Source organism: Lissotriton helveticus, chromosome 12 (genome assembly GCF_964261635.1).
Source record: "Lissotriton helveticus chromosome 12, aLisHel1.1, whole genome shotgun sequence".
NCBI lineage: Eukaryota > Metazoa > Chordata > Amphibia > Caudata > Salamandridae > Lissotriton > Lissotriton helveticus.
Window position 1 is genome coordinate 25,320,937 of NC_136073.1, and position 16,460 is coordinate 25,337,396.

At 49.4% G+C, this 16,460-nt stretch overlaps 1 protein-coding gene and 1 long non-coding RNA gene across 3 annotated transcripts in view; one reads left to right on the top strand and one right to left on the bottom strand.

Moving 5' to 3' along the window:
- Positions 1–16,460, top strand: part of LOC144799721 (uncharacterized) — a 121,678-nt gene that overhangs the window by 37,777 nt on the left and 67,441 nt on the right. The gene's annotated exons all lie outside the window — the stretch shown is intronic.
- Positions 7,242–7,895, bottom strand: LOC144797620 (large ribosomal subunit protein eL18B). Its single transcript, XM_078668312.1, has one exon. It carries the CDS (start codon positions 7,852–7,854, stop codon positions 7,288–7,290), a length of 567 nt encoding a protein of 188 aa, XP_078524438.1. The 5' UTR covers positions 7,855–7,895; the 3' UTR covers positions 7,242–7,287.

Below are 16,460 nucleotides of genomic sequence, written 5' to 3' on the forward strand. Positions count from 1 at the left end.
CGGGAGGCTCTAGACCATCACGAAATGCAGAAAATCTAATGCTTGAACCGCCCACTTTCAAGAAGGAAAGATCGATGGCCCAATCCTTTTCAGGCAGCGCAGTGAGAATCTGGAACTCACTTCCGCCTCAGCTCCGGACCACCACCTCCTCCCAGGCCTTCAAAACTGACCTCAAAGTTCTCCTCCTTCAAAGACACTTCCAAAGTTAATTCACACCCTCTCTTTTACCTGAAGGAAGACCTCCCATTATAGAAAATTCTTCTTTCCAGGACAATGGAAGTGCCTTCCCAGTGTGTTCTTGTGGTGTGAGAGTCTGCCATTTATTGCAGTATTATCCTTCGACCTATGTTTGGCACTCGTTTATGACATGCACACGTCACTTTTCTCTTGTATCACACCGTTTGCTACCTCTTACATTTTGTTTGCTTTCAATTCTTGCACAAGTGTCACCATTGCCTACGTAATGTTTGTTTTTGTGTTTGAGTGTCCTCCATTTATTGACGCTTTTGTAACCTGCACACGTCACTTTTTTCTCCTGTAATGCACCGTTTGCTACCTCTTGTATTTTGTTGGCTCACGATTGTCACGTTTGCCTCATGTAATGTAACGTTTGCTTTTGTAATTTGCTCACTTGTAATGTTCTCATGTATCAGTTGTGTTCCTATTGTCAAGCGCTCTGACACCTTCGGGTAAAGTCCGCGCTATATAAAAATGCATAAATAAATTAATAAAAAATAAATAAATGCTGCAGCCGTGGCTCAGATGCCCTCTGATGGTATCGGTGGTGCCCAGCACAGAGCAACCCAGGGGAGCAAGTACCCAGAACCAGGCCCAGCAAGACTTACCTCCCTCTGCCCCTGTCTCAGTCATGAGGCAGGAAACAAACAAGCATTGGAAATGCAATAGGTCTCGCACCATTAGAGTTAGTGCTTTTAGAATTGTTTATGGGTTTTTTTTGTAAATGTTTAGCATTTTTGTTTCCTGTAGCCAATGCTAAAGTATTACAAATAAAAAAAGCCATAAACATTTCTAAAAGCTCTAACTGAAATGGTCTGAGAACTATTGCACTGTGTGAGGGTGAGGGTGAGGGTGAGTGTGAGTGAGGGTGAGTGAGGGTGAGGGTGAGGGTGAGTGTGAGTGAGGGTGAGTGAGGGTGAGGGGGTGAGGGTGAGTGAGGGTGAGTGAGGGTGAGTGAGGGTGAGTGAGGGTGAGTGAGGGTGAGTGAGGGTGAGGGGTTGAGGGTGAGGTGTTGAGGGTGAGTGAGGGTGAGTGAGGTGTTGAGGGTGAGTGAGGGTGAGGGTGAGTGAGGGGTTTTGGGTGAGTGAGGGTGAGGGGGAGTAGTTGAGGCTGAGTGAGAGTGAGGGTGAGTGAGGGGTTGAGGGTGAGGGGTTGAGGGTGAGTGAGTGAGGGTGAGGGGTTGAGGGTGAGTGAGGGTGAGGGTGAGTGAGGGTGAGGGGTTGAGGGTGAGTGAGGATGAGTGAGAGTGAGGGTGAGTGAGGGGTTGAGGGTGAGGGGTTGAGGGTGAGTGAGGGGTTGAGGGTGAGTGAGGGTGAGTGAGGGTGAGGGTGAGGGGTTGAGGGGGAGGGGTTGAGGGTGAGTGAGGGTGAGTGAGTGAGAGTGAGGGGTTGAGGGTGAGTGAGTGAGGGTGAGGGGTTGAGGGTGGGTGAGGGTTTGAGGGTGAGGGGTTGAGGGTGAGTGAGTGAGGGTGAGGTGTTGAGGGTGAGGGGTTGGCGATTCTAAGGTGGCCCCTTACTGCAAAACTGGTTGCGGAAATCCTGGTGCATGAGCTGGACTGCTGCTGGGGCGCATTGGTGCTGTTACAAGGGTGTAAGTGCAGCAAAATCACCCGATTGAGCGCTGGGCGCTGCGCATCTAAAATGACGGCAGCGCACTGAGGGGGAGACTTCCACCGGCTGCGGCAACGGGAGATGTGCACTCTGTTTGTGAGCGGCTGGGAGGCGATTCGGCGTGCAGACTCACAGCGGAAAACTGCGGAGGCGGCAGTCCTGGGGGAGAAGTCTGGAGGGCGAGATCGCCTTAACCTTCCTGTGGTGCACTACGCTCCCAAGATGGCAGTTATGGGATGCGGGCGGAGGCCTGATGCCGACGAAGGTGAGAGGCAAACCGAGGCGGTGAGGCGAGGAGGTGCTGAATGCTGGAGTTTCTTTGTAGCTCGGGACCTGGTTCAAGCAGCTGTAGGGACCACCAGCAACCAGGTTTGATGTCCTTGCGTGGCAGGCCGCGTTGTTTGGGGGAGCACGTTTGGGTGAGGTGGCGAGCCTGCGAGTATATTGAAGTTACAGTAGGAGAACGGGTGCGTTTGCCTGTGCTGGATTTTATTCATGCAGTCAGGATTAGCACGGTCGGGCAACTCATGTGTGGGATAAGAGAAGGGCGATCCAGCACCGGGCTAAGGGGGAGCGTGGCAATTACAGCACCGGGCTAACGAGGACAGATCCAGCACCGGGCTATGGCAGAGGAGATCCTCCGGACCGGGCGGGGTAAAGAAAAGGGGAGCCAGCAAGAGGATAAATAAACGGAGACCTCGCAAAACCGAGTTAAAAAGGGGAGAACGATATATCAAGCACTGGAGGTAAAAAGGGGGAAACATCGCGAAGGTTAAAAGGGTAAGATTTAGTAAAAGCGGTGCAAGTTTGAGTAAGAATAGATCATCCAGGGCAGCTAAAGGAAACAAGACGGAGGGAAGAGAGGGGAGGGGGGAGGAGAAATGCGTCTCGGCCGGAGCAGGGGGCGGAGCAGGGAGAGCGGGCTTTGGAATGTAATTGACACGGCCGGCCGGTCGTGAAACTGAAAGCATGGCCGGCCGGCCGTGAAAGCCTTTGATGCGGCAGGGGAAATGCGAGACGGCGGGAAGGGGAGGGGGCGGAGCGGGTAAACAAAGACGGACATGCACGCGCTTTTAAGCTCAATGCGCATGCGCATTGAGCTTAAAAGTCACGGGCACTGCAAGGAATCGCCACGATTCCTTGCAGTGTGGATAAAGAGTGGATAAGTCCCAATACTCTCGCTTGCTCGATGCGCATGCGCATCGACAGGCGAGACCTAAACAGGAAGTGGCCTGAGGTAAGCCAGCCTCTAAGCACTCTGGGTGGCTGGGAGCTGACTTTACTTCCTGTTCCTTTCCCCTGTGGAAGATGACATCACCTCAAAAGTAAGGGCTGGGACAGGGGCAGAGGTAGAAAGTGTAATGAGGTCACTAGTGGGTCAACGACTGAGATGAGGCTGCCAGTGGGTTAAAGGAGGTGAGGCAGCCAGAGCATGAGAAAGTGTGGGTGAGGCAGTCAGTGGAGGAGAGTGAGTGAGGGATCTATCATCAAGACGTGTTTCCAGAACTGGGTTTCGTCTAACAAATATGTGCATTCTGGGAGTTGTAGTCTTTCTTTGCTTCGATAGAACCAACGGAGCACACCTGGTATTAGTGGTTTATTAAACTGGTCACATGACGCCCGAGGACACTGTGTCATCAGTCAGCCCCACCCGCATTACTCTTATCCAGGTAGTGACTTGGTACGCCTCACTCACAGTTAGCCCCTGTCTTTTTCTTTACTTTATTCTGAATTTTGCCCGCTGAACCAGTCACTGTTGCATGCCACCGGCGAAGCTTCACTTCAGTGTCCCGCTGTACTATTTCTAAAGCGAACCAGCACCGAGAAACCCAGTTGGTGATGTTTGGGTCTCCAAAAATGCTTATCAGAACATAACATGGGTGGGCAGTTTGTTAATTTGTATTGTTCTCGTTAACACTGCTTTGTCAACGCCAGCCCCCTTCTCAAAAGACCAAAGATGGCTGGAAAGGAGACAGGTAGCGCCTCACGACAAAACAAGAAGCACAGACTCCCATGTAGAGCAAGGAATGGCCAGAAAGGGAGTGTGTAAAGTGGTGAGGAGAGCTTGGAGAGGAACAGGAAAGACATGGCGAGACAGATTGGAATGAGAGGGAGGCGTGGAAGACGAAGAACACGTTTTGGCAAAGCAGCTAAGTCTGCAGTTGACTGAAGGCCTATTGGCTTTGCAATATTTATTTCCTTTGGTATACTTTACCACTCCAAGATGGCCACCTGTACACTCATTTTCCTGCTTGTGTGGCCATCTTGGATTAGTTTTGAAGGGCCATGTGTAACATGGCCGCTGCCATTCGTGCGTATACTGGATGCAGATCTATGCAAGTTGCCGCAGTGTCTGGGAAGCTGCTGTGCTAAATGTTTACTGAAAAAAAGTCGCAAATTGGCCCACTAGCCCCGTGCGCTGACGGGGCCTGATTAGGTTTTGCCTGCATAGCGCTTGCGCTGCTTGAGAAATCCATTTTTTTTAATATAAACTTAAAATGGACTTACATTCCATCTCCTTCCTTTCCTGGCTTCTCATTGGTAACTGTGCGCGCCACTTATCTTTCCTGCATCGCTATTGGCTGTACATATTTTCCTGGATTTACCGATGCTTGTTCCTCGTCTGCCTCTCTTATCAGTTTCCCGCCACCGAAATACTGTAAACATCTACTTTGGTGGAACTATATTTTCATAAAGTTTTGCCTTTTACTATTGCAGGATATTTATATAATAATTTATCACCTGGACAGATTAAGTGATTTGCATAGAATCATCGGACGTTGCTTTACGCCGCCGAGACCCGAACCAGGATCCCCAGCCCTCGAGTCAGCGGCTCTGACCACTGCGCCACATCCTCTCCACTCCCGTGTTATCTGTCAGGGAGCTCTTTCCTTCTCTCGGACGATGATTGATGAAAACAGCTCTTAGGCGAAACAGATGCATTACCAATGCTTGTTTTAAGCTATTGTGTATAATATACTCAGACTTATGTCGCCACTCACTGTGAGGGGAGCCATTGGCTATAGTGCCTTGCATGCTATGGTGGGCGGACGCAAAATGCAAATGGCACTTCAAGAGACCAATGAATGAAGAGGGCTGTAGCGGAAGCCCATGTATGCATAGTTTCAAGAACTTTTTTTTTTTTAAACCAAGGGCTTGGCTAACTCCAGGACTAAAATGGAAACAGGGCAGAGAGGGAGAAAAAAAGACAAGTTTAAGGAGTAACGAGGCAAAATAGAGACAGAGAAACTGGAGAGTGAGAAGATAAGAGAAAGTAGAGACATTGAGAGAAAGTGTTGAGAGAGGGCGAAGTAAGAGTGGAGTGGTGTGGCTCACTGGTTAGAGGCGGCAGAACCGGAAGCAGAAGCCGGCCCGGGACCAGGGTTCGATTCCCGACGCGGCAGGGTTGTGGACCAGGGTCAGCGGACTTGATAATTCTCGCCTCGGTGCTTACTCTAATCATGGGTCTCACGCTGCAACTCTGGGCATTAGCTTGCCTCATCTCCACAACGGCCCCATCAACGCCGGGGATGCCTGGCTCCACCTTGGGGATTCCCAGCAGGGACCATCCCACAGGGAAAGCCAGGACGGGTTCCCCGGTGGTATACAGCGCCGGGACTCCGGCTGGCAACAGTGCGCTTTACAAGTATACACATTACATTACATTACATTAAGAGAAGTATGGAGGCAGGTAGAGGTGTATCTCGAGCAGCCATGTCCCCAGCCGGTGGCATAGCAAATCCGTCCGGGTCCCTAATGCAAACAGACCTCATGACCCCACCTTAGAGAGTAAACTAAAACAGTATTCAGGCTTGGTGTGCTGCGGGTGGCCAGCCACTGAGCACAGGTGCCACTGCACCTGCTGCACCCTCGGTAGGTTGTCTTGGTGTGCTCGGGGTGGTCAGCCACTGAGCCCCGGTGCCACTGCACCTGCTGCACCCTCTGTAGCTATGCCCCTGTTCCCCAGCTCACCGTGTCTTGGTGTGTTGGGGTGGGCACTCCCTGCTCGCTCCCACCTCCCCCACCCCCTCTCCGTCTGGCACTGCCCAGACCACGCACCACCAGTCCACCATCCCTATTCAGACCTCCGCCTGCGGCCTGCCCTCCTCCAGCCGCCCCCCTGCCCTCCCCCTCTCTTAGCTAATGAGCGCTCCGCCCCGCCGCCCGCGCCCCATTCAGCCCCGGCCTTTATAGAGCGCTTTATCCTGTCCCTCCTTTCACCGGTTTATGAGCCCCGGTGAGTAAACAGCCTTTCACCGCGAGGGCCCTGTCCCCATGTAAATGTCTTGTTGTTTGCACAGCACTTAAGGCGGCGTCCAGCCTGTTTCTAAGCACTTACCATTAGAGTAAATACAGGGCGGGCAGACAGCGCGGTTTAACGAGGATCACACACTTCACGAGAGTTCATCTCTGGGGGACAGGAGGGAGGGGTGTGGCCTGCCCAGAGTGTATGGAGGAGATGTGGCCAAACGGCCAGAGCTGCCAACTCTCGAACTGGGAACCATGTACGAGTCCTGGCGTTTACTTAACAGCCTGTGAGCCTGGGCAAATCACTTATGAAAAATACAAAAAAAAAAAGTGAATGTGAGCTTGTGTAGTGTGATCTGATGCACGTTGCAAAGCGCTCTAAGGCCCTTGGGTCAAGTTCGCGTTATAGAAAGCTGCAAAAAAAAGATGCCCCCAAGAGTTGGGCCGGCACCGTACACATTGCTTACTGCCTGACCCTACACATTGCTTACTGCCTGACACTACACATTGCTTACTGCCTGACCGTACACATTGCTTACTGCCTGACCCTACACATTGCTTACCGCCTGACCCTGCGCGAGATCATGTACTGTCAGACATGGGGCTGGGGAGGGGTGTCAGAGACAGACAAGGCTGCCACCCCTCTAACTCCTCATAAACGCTGCATCAAAACATTGCAATATTCAAGCAGAATTGTTACTTGATGTGTTAAAAGTCAGCCATTTTGAAATGCACCACGCAAGTGTACCGATCGGTTAAAAATATCACTTGGACTCATTAGCTCCTCAAAACGTGAAAAAAATGCAGTGATTTGCATTAGAAAAATAAATGACATTTTGTTTTTACCTTTCCACGCTTTTACCGCTTCTTTAGCTGCCAGCAGTGTCTTCTTCACACTACTCTCACGCCCCCCCAGAACATGCTCACGTCCCACACTTTGTCACCACCGAATGAAATGGTTTGTTTTAAGATATACCAATTTTTTAGAACATTTTTGCCTATTTACTAGAATCTTGTCTAACAGTAGTACTCGGGTTTCGATTTAATATCTCCTGGTTGGCTATTTAATTGTTTCATGTATTCATTGCATCATTTGCACATTACTTAGTATGTATATAAGAATTTTTTTTTTTTTTTTTTTTGATGGAAACTGAAAGTTCTTTTTATTATACACAAAGTGGAAACTGGGTAGTTAGTTCTTGTACCCTCTGCTGGCTCTGCGACCCCGGGCACGTTCAAACTTCCTGCCCTTAGACTGGATATAAGGCTTGGTGCGGCTGTGCGGTGTACCCGGTGCTCTGCCAAAGTGCCTGTACACCTCACGGCCCTTGCGAGGACCTGAGAGTAGCACAGTGTTCTCCCCCTTAGGCGATTGCATGGCCAGCTGATCAAATGTCATAATTTGGCCTCCAGCCTTCAGGATGCGGTCGCGGGCACCATCAGTGATTTTTAGGGCACAGACCTTGAGTTTGGGGATGTCCTGAATGCGAACGTCATCTGTGATGCATCCCACTACCACGGCAGTCTTGTTGTCTCGCCCCTGCAGTTTCATCTTGCGGATCAGACGAGAGACTGCAAGAGGGGGCCTGTTTGCACGGCTCATAAAAAGGCGCCTCAGAACCACCTTGTTGAAGTTGGAGTTTGTACGACGGGCCAAGAACCGGTACAGCTTAACCAAGAGCCGTAGGTAGATATCCTGACTTTTGGGCTCCTTTCTTCGCACCTTGCGATCCTTGTTGTGGCGGATGTCCACTCCCATGATGGCAGCTGTAGGTGTCTCTGCTCCTAAAGCAGGAAAGGAAAAAGGATAAGAAATTTTATTGGCCGGTTATGTGATTGTTTTACGTATTATAGCATTATTTGCACATTTCACATTATGTTTGATATCATGTTATAGTAATGTATAAGGAAGGACTTTTGTACTGTATGCAATGTTTGTCTTTTTAAATTGTTAGTCTGTTTTTGTGGACCTCCGTTGGAGTTCCAAAACAAAATAAATAAATTGAATTGAATTGAAATGAAATGTTGTTTTTACCTTTCCATGCTTTTACGCTTTTTAGCTGCCAGCAGTGTCTTCACACTACTCTCACGCCCCCCCAGAACCTGCTCACGTCTCACACTCTCCACAGGGGCCCCCTCTCGCAGTGCCTACCAGGGGGAGCCCCTCACACTGCCCATGCAGTGCCAGCTTCTGGCAGTTCCCAGCAGGAGAATCAGCCTGGCTCAGGAGGGTGCCCTCTCCGTGCCCCGGCAATCCTTGGCCTCTCTGCTGACATTGCCAACAGAAGTACCTTCTATTGGCAAGAAGTAGAACAGCAAGCTAGGGTTGGACAGAAGTTTTCATCCAGAGGGACCCCAGGCCAGCATCCAGGCGGCCCACGGGCTTGGCATGAAGCCCCTAGAAGCCCGCTCAAGGCGCCTCTCAGCCGTGTTGGATAGGGTGGTCTTAAGGTGACAAGCATGGTTCCACAAGTTGTGTGCTGATGGACCGATATACGGGTTTCTCTGCGAGACTTGGGGGGCACGGGTAAAGTAAAAGTAAAGTCCACATTTGTATAGCGCACAATCACCCGTAAGGGTCTCTAGGCGCTGGGGGCCGTCGGGAAGATTAAGCGAGCTATTGCCCAGAGTCACATGGTGCTGGGCTAACCTGCCGCCGGAGCCGGGGATCGAACCGTGGTCCCCAGATTCCAGCGTCAGTCGCCCTGGCCGCGGCGCCACACCTCTCCCCACAACTTTAGGGTACCTTAGGGTACCCTAAAGGGTGAAGTTTGGGGGTCAACGGTTCAGTCACAATGTCTTTTGGGGGACGTCCTTAGACATACTTCTCCATGGAGTAGAATAAAGTGTCAGGTGTGGGAAAAGAGCAGGCCCGCCAGGCCTGGAGTCTACTGTGCACACAGTGGCTCCATGTCAGGTGTGTGACATTATTATTATTTATTTATTTAACTTATAGTGCGCACTACCACCAAAAAGGCATCTGAGATCTCCTGTAGTCCAGATCTTGGCTAACATCCATTTGCATTCTGGGACTTGTAGTTCTACAGCAGAGTCAACCGTGGGCTTCCTATCGCCCACTGGCAGCATGAGCAGGGTTGAGCTTTCGCACTCCCTCCTACTGCATCCTGGGACTTGTAGTTACGATTGATTCAGTTGCGCATCATATGTGTGTAGAATCAGAGCCCCCCATGCCACACCGACCTTCCAGTCCAGTGCCCCCTTCCCCCGCCTCCTTGCCACCTTCCCCGACTGGCAGCGTTCAGCTGGGGCGGCCTCCCCCATCCTTCCCGGGCCTCCTCCGCCGCTCCCTTCCCGGGAGGGGTCTTTTGTCTCTGCCGCCTGGCCGATGTAATCCCCCGCACGCACAATGGCGCCCCCTGGCTGCGGGGATTACCCTCCCAATGAGATCAGTGCTCTCCAGCCACCCTTAATCGCCCCCTTAATTCTGATCCGCTTTGCCGCTTCTCTCCACCCTCACCCCCTTTGAGGGCACTGAGGCGAGGAGGGAGGCGGTGCCCAGGCGAGGAAGGGGCTGCAGCCCAGCACCCCCCCCCCCCAATACATCTTTACTTCCCTTGAGCAGCGCCAGCTACACTGGACGGAGTTTAAAACCTGAAGAGGCGCCCACGGGATGATGTCACAATAGTGATGTCACAAAAGCCTTATCCAATGAGCGATGCCACAATAGGTCTTATCCATTGAGTGATGTCACAATAGGTCTCATCCATTGAGTGATGTCACAGTAGGTCTTATCCAATGAGTGATGTCACAGTAAATTGTATCCATTGAGTGATGTCACAATAGGTCTCATCCATTGAGCGATGTCACAATAGGTCTCATCCATTGAGTGATGTCACAATAGACCTCATCCATTGAGTGGTCACAATAGGTCTCATCCATTGAGCGATGCCACAATAAATTGTATCCACTGAGTGATGTCACAATAGGTCTCATCCATCGAGTGATGTCACAATAGACCTCATCCATTGAGTGGTCACAATAGGTCTCATCCATTGAGTGATGTCACAGTAGGTCTCATCCATTGAGCGATGCCACAATAAATTGTATCCATTGAGTGATGTCACAATAGGTCTCATCCATCGAGTGATGTCACAATAGACCTCATCCATTGAGTGGTCACAATAGGTCTCATCCATTGAGTGATGTCACAGTAGGTCTCATCCATTGAGCGATGCCACAATAAATTGTATCCATTGAGTGATGTCACAATAGGTCTCATCCATTGAGTGATGTCACAATAGATTTCAACCAGTGAGTTCTGTAACAATGGGTCTCATCCAATGAATTGTGTTACAGGTCTCATCCAGTGAATGATGTCATAATAGGTGTCAGCCAGTGAGTTATAAAACATTATATCTATGCAGAGAGTAACGTCCTAGTTAGGTTCATCTTGTGAATTATGTCACAATAGAAGTCATTTTCTGAGTTATGTCGCAATAGTTTTTGTTTACTGAAGGATGTCATAAAACAATAAGATTCACCATCGGTTCACCAGCAATTCATTTCAGATTAGGATCGTAACATCCTACTGCGCCGGCTAGAACATGTCGTGTAACGGGCTCAGCGCCGAACTGGCTGGCCTCTTTCCTTGAAGGCCGTGAACAGGTAGTCTGGATGAAACCATTTTCTTCAGGAGGTAAAGAATGGAAATGGGGTGCCACAAGGTCTATCTCTCCGTCCCACACTTTTTAAAACATTTATATATCTCCCCTGGCTCATTTGGTGGAATCCTGTGATATCAAGATCATCTCGTATGCTGATGACACTCAACTCCTGCGTGTGTACGACGGGGAGCGTGAGCGGGCGAGGGCAGCCTTCGCCAACTGTCTGGTGGCCCCGCTGGATTGGCTGAAGACCAATAGACTACAGTGCAACCCTGACAAGATGGAAGTCTTATTTTTTGGATGAGATCCCCTTACTGGTTGGGCTGGGGCATGGCCGACAGTGTTCACCAGCCACCCCCACCCACGACGGTGGCCAGAAACCTGGGTGTGTTGTTTGACACCCAGCTCTCATTTGGCGCGCAGGTGTCAGCAGTGGTGAAACCCTGTTTTTGGATCTTTTGCATGTGGAGGAAGGTTCTTCATTTACTTCTTCATCAGGCCCAAATCACAGTGCTTAGAACACTGATTTTATCCAGACTGGACTATGCTAATGTCCTGTACCTTGGCCTTCCGGAATATCTGATCCAGCGTTTACGGGTCATGCACAACACGGCAATCCGTTGAATATACAAAACTCCGAAATACACTTCAATGTCAATTTTTCATGGAAAACTTCACTGGCTGCCAGTTCATCAGCGTATTAGGTATAAAGCACTGACCTTAACACACCAAGCCCTCCACAACAATGGACCGAGGTATCCTAATGACCGTGTCAAGGCATGCAGCCCTGGGAGGATGTTGCACTCTAGCTCGGGGGGTCTCATTGTGACCCCTCGTTTGCGGAAACAGGAGAGGGGAGGCTCTTCGATCACTGTTAATGCTGCTAATTTGTGGAATAACCTGTCAGACTAGCTTAGACAGATTCCTGAAGAATTGAGATTCAAAAAGAAGCTGAAAACATTTGTATTCAGACTATAAGGGGGAGTATGGGCAACAACCTCATGTCTATTCACCTTTTGCGTACGTAAAAGCACCGGGACACTCTCCGGAGTAGCCGTGCGCTACAGAAATGCTTCATTCATTTAACACCTTCCCTGCTGGGCACATTCCCCCACTGTGATGGAGGGACGGGGGGGGGGCGCGCACAGCGCCCCCATGCTCATGACAAGCTCAGTTCGTCATGCAGCACAGTGCTCGTGTGCTCATGACGAGCTGAGCTCGTCATGACTACACCCGTTTTCATAGATCGCTCGCACAGCAGGGGAATTAGCCCAGCATGCAAGCGTTCTAACGGTCATGACGAGCTCAGTGCGGCACACGAGCACCGGGGCTCATGACGAGCTCAGCTCGTCATGAGCATCGAAGGAGTTATTCATTCATTCACTGAGTAATGTTGCGGTTGAGAAACAATGATGTCAAAATAGGTTTTAACAAGATAGATTTGTTGAATTTTTCTAACACCCACTCACACAAGTACGCAGATGACACCCAACTGTACTTGAAAATCTCTTCCCACAAAGATATTAGGTCTCCAAACTCAACCCGAAAAAAAACCCAAAACTGCCTGACATGTAACCACCTCAAACTAAACGCTCTCAAAATAGATTTCCTCCTAATTGTTGCACCCAAACATTCACAGGACACCGTAGATTGGATGAAACAACTAACAGCTCCGAACCACACACTATAGAATCAACGAGATCTCTGGGAATAACCCCGGACAAGAGTTCTCAACGTGCAGGAGCAAATCAGCTCCGCCACCAAAGGAGCGAACTTACACATGAACATCTTAAGAAAAATAAAACCCTTCCTTCCCCCGGATGAATGTAGCAATGAAAAGTACACCAGTAGATCCTTGTAGTTAGGTTCTTTATTAAAACCCCCAGCACAGAGGAATAAGTCATACAGCTATCAGGGCACAGAGCTTATCCAATAACAGCTCTCTAAGAATCCACATACACATATAAACAATTCTGGAACATACTCAATGTTCCACACAATACACAGATCTTAAAGTGATAGACAATGAACTCAAACCGCTGTTCAAGCCCTAGTGATACCCAGACTGGACTATGGGAGTGCAACCCTTTGCGGCCTACCCAGAGCTAAGCTGGCACCGCCATCTGATGGCGTCAGAGAATCTAGAGGTAGGGAGAGGTGTGGCGCCGCGGCCAGGGCGACTGACGCTGGAATCTGGGGACCACGGTACGATCCCCGGCTCCGGCGGCAGGTTAGCCCAGCACCATGTGACTCTGGGCAATAGCTCGCTTAATCTTCCCGACGGCCCCCAGCGCCTAGAGACCCTTACGGGTGATTGTGTGCTTTACAAATGTGGATTATTATTATTATTATAGAGGCACTAGTACTCTACTGCTGAAAGAACCAAAATTGTATAAAAAGAAAACTTACAACCGAGCCTTCACAGGTATTGCCCCGAGAATCTGGAACGCACTACCCCCTGAAATCAGAATGAACCCCTCAACTGCTTCACTCAAGAAAGAAGTCAAAAGGAGACTGACAAATAAATGTATGCAGTTGAACGCATGAAGTATACGCCAGGACATGATTTATCCCTTAGACTGCACGCATGCTACTTTCTCACACACTATGTTACTCTCTTTTACTGGTTCTCGTCCGCCTGGAACCTGTGGTTTTCACTTTATGAGATTCTCAGACACCTTGTCCCGCCTTGAAGCTGTTGTTATTTTTATATGTGCCGCCTTCATCATTGTAAAGCGCACAGATATACGCATGGGTCATATTTCTTGCTATATAAGACTTTAAAAATAAATAAATAGTGATATCACAATAGGTTTCATCCAGGACATAATGCTGCGATAAGTCTTATCCAATGAGTGTTGTCGTGATCTATCCTATTCAATGTGCAAGATGATAGTAGGATTCAACCACTACTGTTTGTGAATGTGTGAAGCTTGCACTCATCCTGTCAGTGCAACACTGCGGCCCTTGAGGTGAGAGAAGCTGGCACTGCAGTATAGTCCTTCAGGTGTAGAATCTTGCACTGCTGCTGCCAAAGCATTGCTGTCCTTGAGGTGAGAGGCGCTTGCATTGCTGAGGCAAGTGTAGTAGTGTCCTTGAGGTGAGACAAGCCTGCACTGCTGCTGCTTCTGCCATCCTGCCTTTTCTCAGAGAGCAATTTGAACTACTGCTGCTTCTGCCGTACTGTTTTTAATAGGCAAGAAGCTTGCACTGCCAAAGACAGTTCATTACCGTTCTCACTGTAAGAAAAGCTTGCACTGATGCCTCCACTGTCATACTGTTCTCCATGAGAGAGAAGCTTGCACTGACACTGTCTGTTCATTACTGTTCTCAACGCGAGACAAGCTTGCACTGGTTTACTGCTCTCCATGTAAGAGAAGCTTGCACTGAGCCGCCACTGTCTTACTGCTGTTCATGAGAGAGAAGCTTGCACTGCATCTGTCAGTGTCATACTGTTCTCCATGAGAGATAAGCTTGTGCATTGCTGCTGACACCACTGTCAAACTGATCTTCATGAGAGAGAAGCTTGCACTGCTGCTGACCACTTATTCCTGTTCTCGATGCAAGATGAGCGTCCATTGGTGCACTGTTCTCAATGTAAGCAAAGCTTGCACTGCAGCTGACAGCTTATTCCTGTTCTCGATGCGAGATGAGCTTGCATTGGTGTACTGTTCTCAATGCATGCGAAGCTTGCACTGCTGCTGACCACTTATTCCTGTTCTCGATGCGAGATGAGCTTGTATTGGTGCACTGTTCTCAATGCATGCGAAGCTTGCACTGCTGCTGACAGCTTATTCCTGTTCTCGATGTGAGATGAGCTTGCATTGGTGCACTGTTCTCAATGTAAGCGAAGCTTGCACTGCTGCTGACAGCTTATTCCTGTTCTCGATACGAGATGAGCTTGCATTGGTGCACTGTTCTCAATGTAAGCGAAGCTTGCACTGCTGCAGACAGCTTATTCCTGTTCTCGATACGAGATGAGCTTGCATCGGTGCACTGTTCTCAATGTAAGCGAAGCTTGCACTGCAGCTGACAGCTTATTCCTGTTCTTAATGCGAGATGAGCTTGCATCAGTGCACTGTTCTCGATGCAAGCGAAGCTTGCACTGCTGATGACAGCTTATTCCTGTTCTCGATGCGAGATGAGCTGGCATTGGTGCACTGTTCTCAATGTAAGCGAAGCTTGCACTGCTGCTGACAGCTTATTCCTGTTCTCGATACGAGATGAGCTTGCATTGGTGCACTGTTCTCAATGTAAGCGAAGCTTGCACTGCTGCTGACAGCTTATTCCTGTTCTCGATACGAGATGAGCTGGCATTGGTGCGCTGTTCTCAATGTAAGCGAAGCTTGCACTGCAGCTGACAGCTTATTCCTGTTCTTAATGCGAGGTGAGCTTGTATTGATGCACTGTTCTCAATTAAAGCGACAATTGCACTGCTGTCACACAGTTCTCAAAGGAAAGAGAGACTTGCAGAGCCACTAACAGACTTTTTAGGGATTTGAAAAATGTGAGTAATTTGTTTTTACACAAAATTACAGAAATTACACATAATTACACAAGATACAAGTCCGTCATTTACTGCTATAGTGTAGCGTGAAATGCGCCACCACAAATTTTTTTGAGCTAAAGACGCATTTTATGCTAAAAAATAACACGAAAATCACAATTGCCACAAATAACGGCACTTGCATTCTGATTGTTCACGTTGATGCTCTGCTCATGTGCTCTAATTTTGCTGTGAGATGCGGTGTAATTACATAACGTGGGGCCAGATTTTCAAAGATGCCAGCCAATGCAGCGCTGCACCCAAAGTTGCTGCGCTGCGTGAGAAGGGGAGAGCGCCATATACATGACGCGCTCCTCCACTCTTCGTAGTGCAGGCGCAGAATCAGGAAGCCGTGCGCCACGCACACACCTTTGCGCCATAGTGCAAGGCTGTCTGTGAGTCCGGCATAGGTTTTGTGCTGGAAAGATACCCCTCCAGCACAAAACACCATGCCTAGGCAAAGTTTTTAACTTTGCCTACTTGATATGTGAGCTGCACAGTGCACCACACCTGCAAAGTCAGAAGTATTTCGCCTTTCAACACCTGCTTCAAAGTGGCGTTATTTTTGGGCACAAAACCCTGTCTACAATTGTTAGCAGATAGGGCTTCGCATCAATAAGCATTGGTGGTAGCACAGGAACGCCCTTGGAGCACCCATGTAACATTGCCTTGCTTAACTTTTAGACAACTTTTCAGCGCAAAACAAGTTTTCTGCAGGAAAGTAAACCCAACAAAAAACAAGAAAGTAAACATTTTGCGCTGGAAAGATTTGTAAACCTGGCCCGTTGTGTGATGGTGTAAATTCGGGAACTTTGTGTAACAAGCGTAAAGCAAAACTTGCTAATTTACACAAAATTACGCCAGCATAATTTAAATTTCGCCCAGGCCTGGTACTGCTCTGGATGCGAGAGAAGCTTGCTGTACACTGGAATAACAAGGGGTGACCTTATGCAGCCTTCACCCAAGCTGAGCTCAGGCCCAGCCAGGCACACATGTCAATACAGAGCCCTTATGCACAAAGAGAAAGAGGCGAGCCTGCTGGGAGGGAGGGGGGGCGGGGAGGACGGGGGAGGGGACAGGGGGTTCAGTCAAGGGGACAAGGTCTCTGAATGGGGCAGAGGCCCCATTGTGTCTGGTGTGGAGTATCAAGGCCTAGTCTGAATAGAAGGGCCCAACCCCCATCTCCCTTGGCCG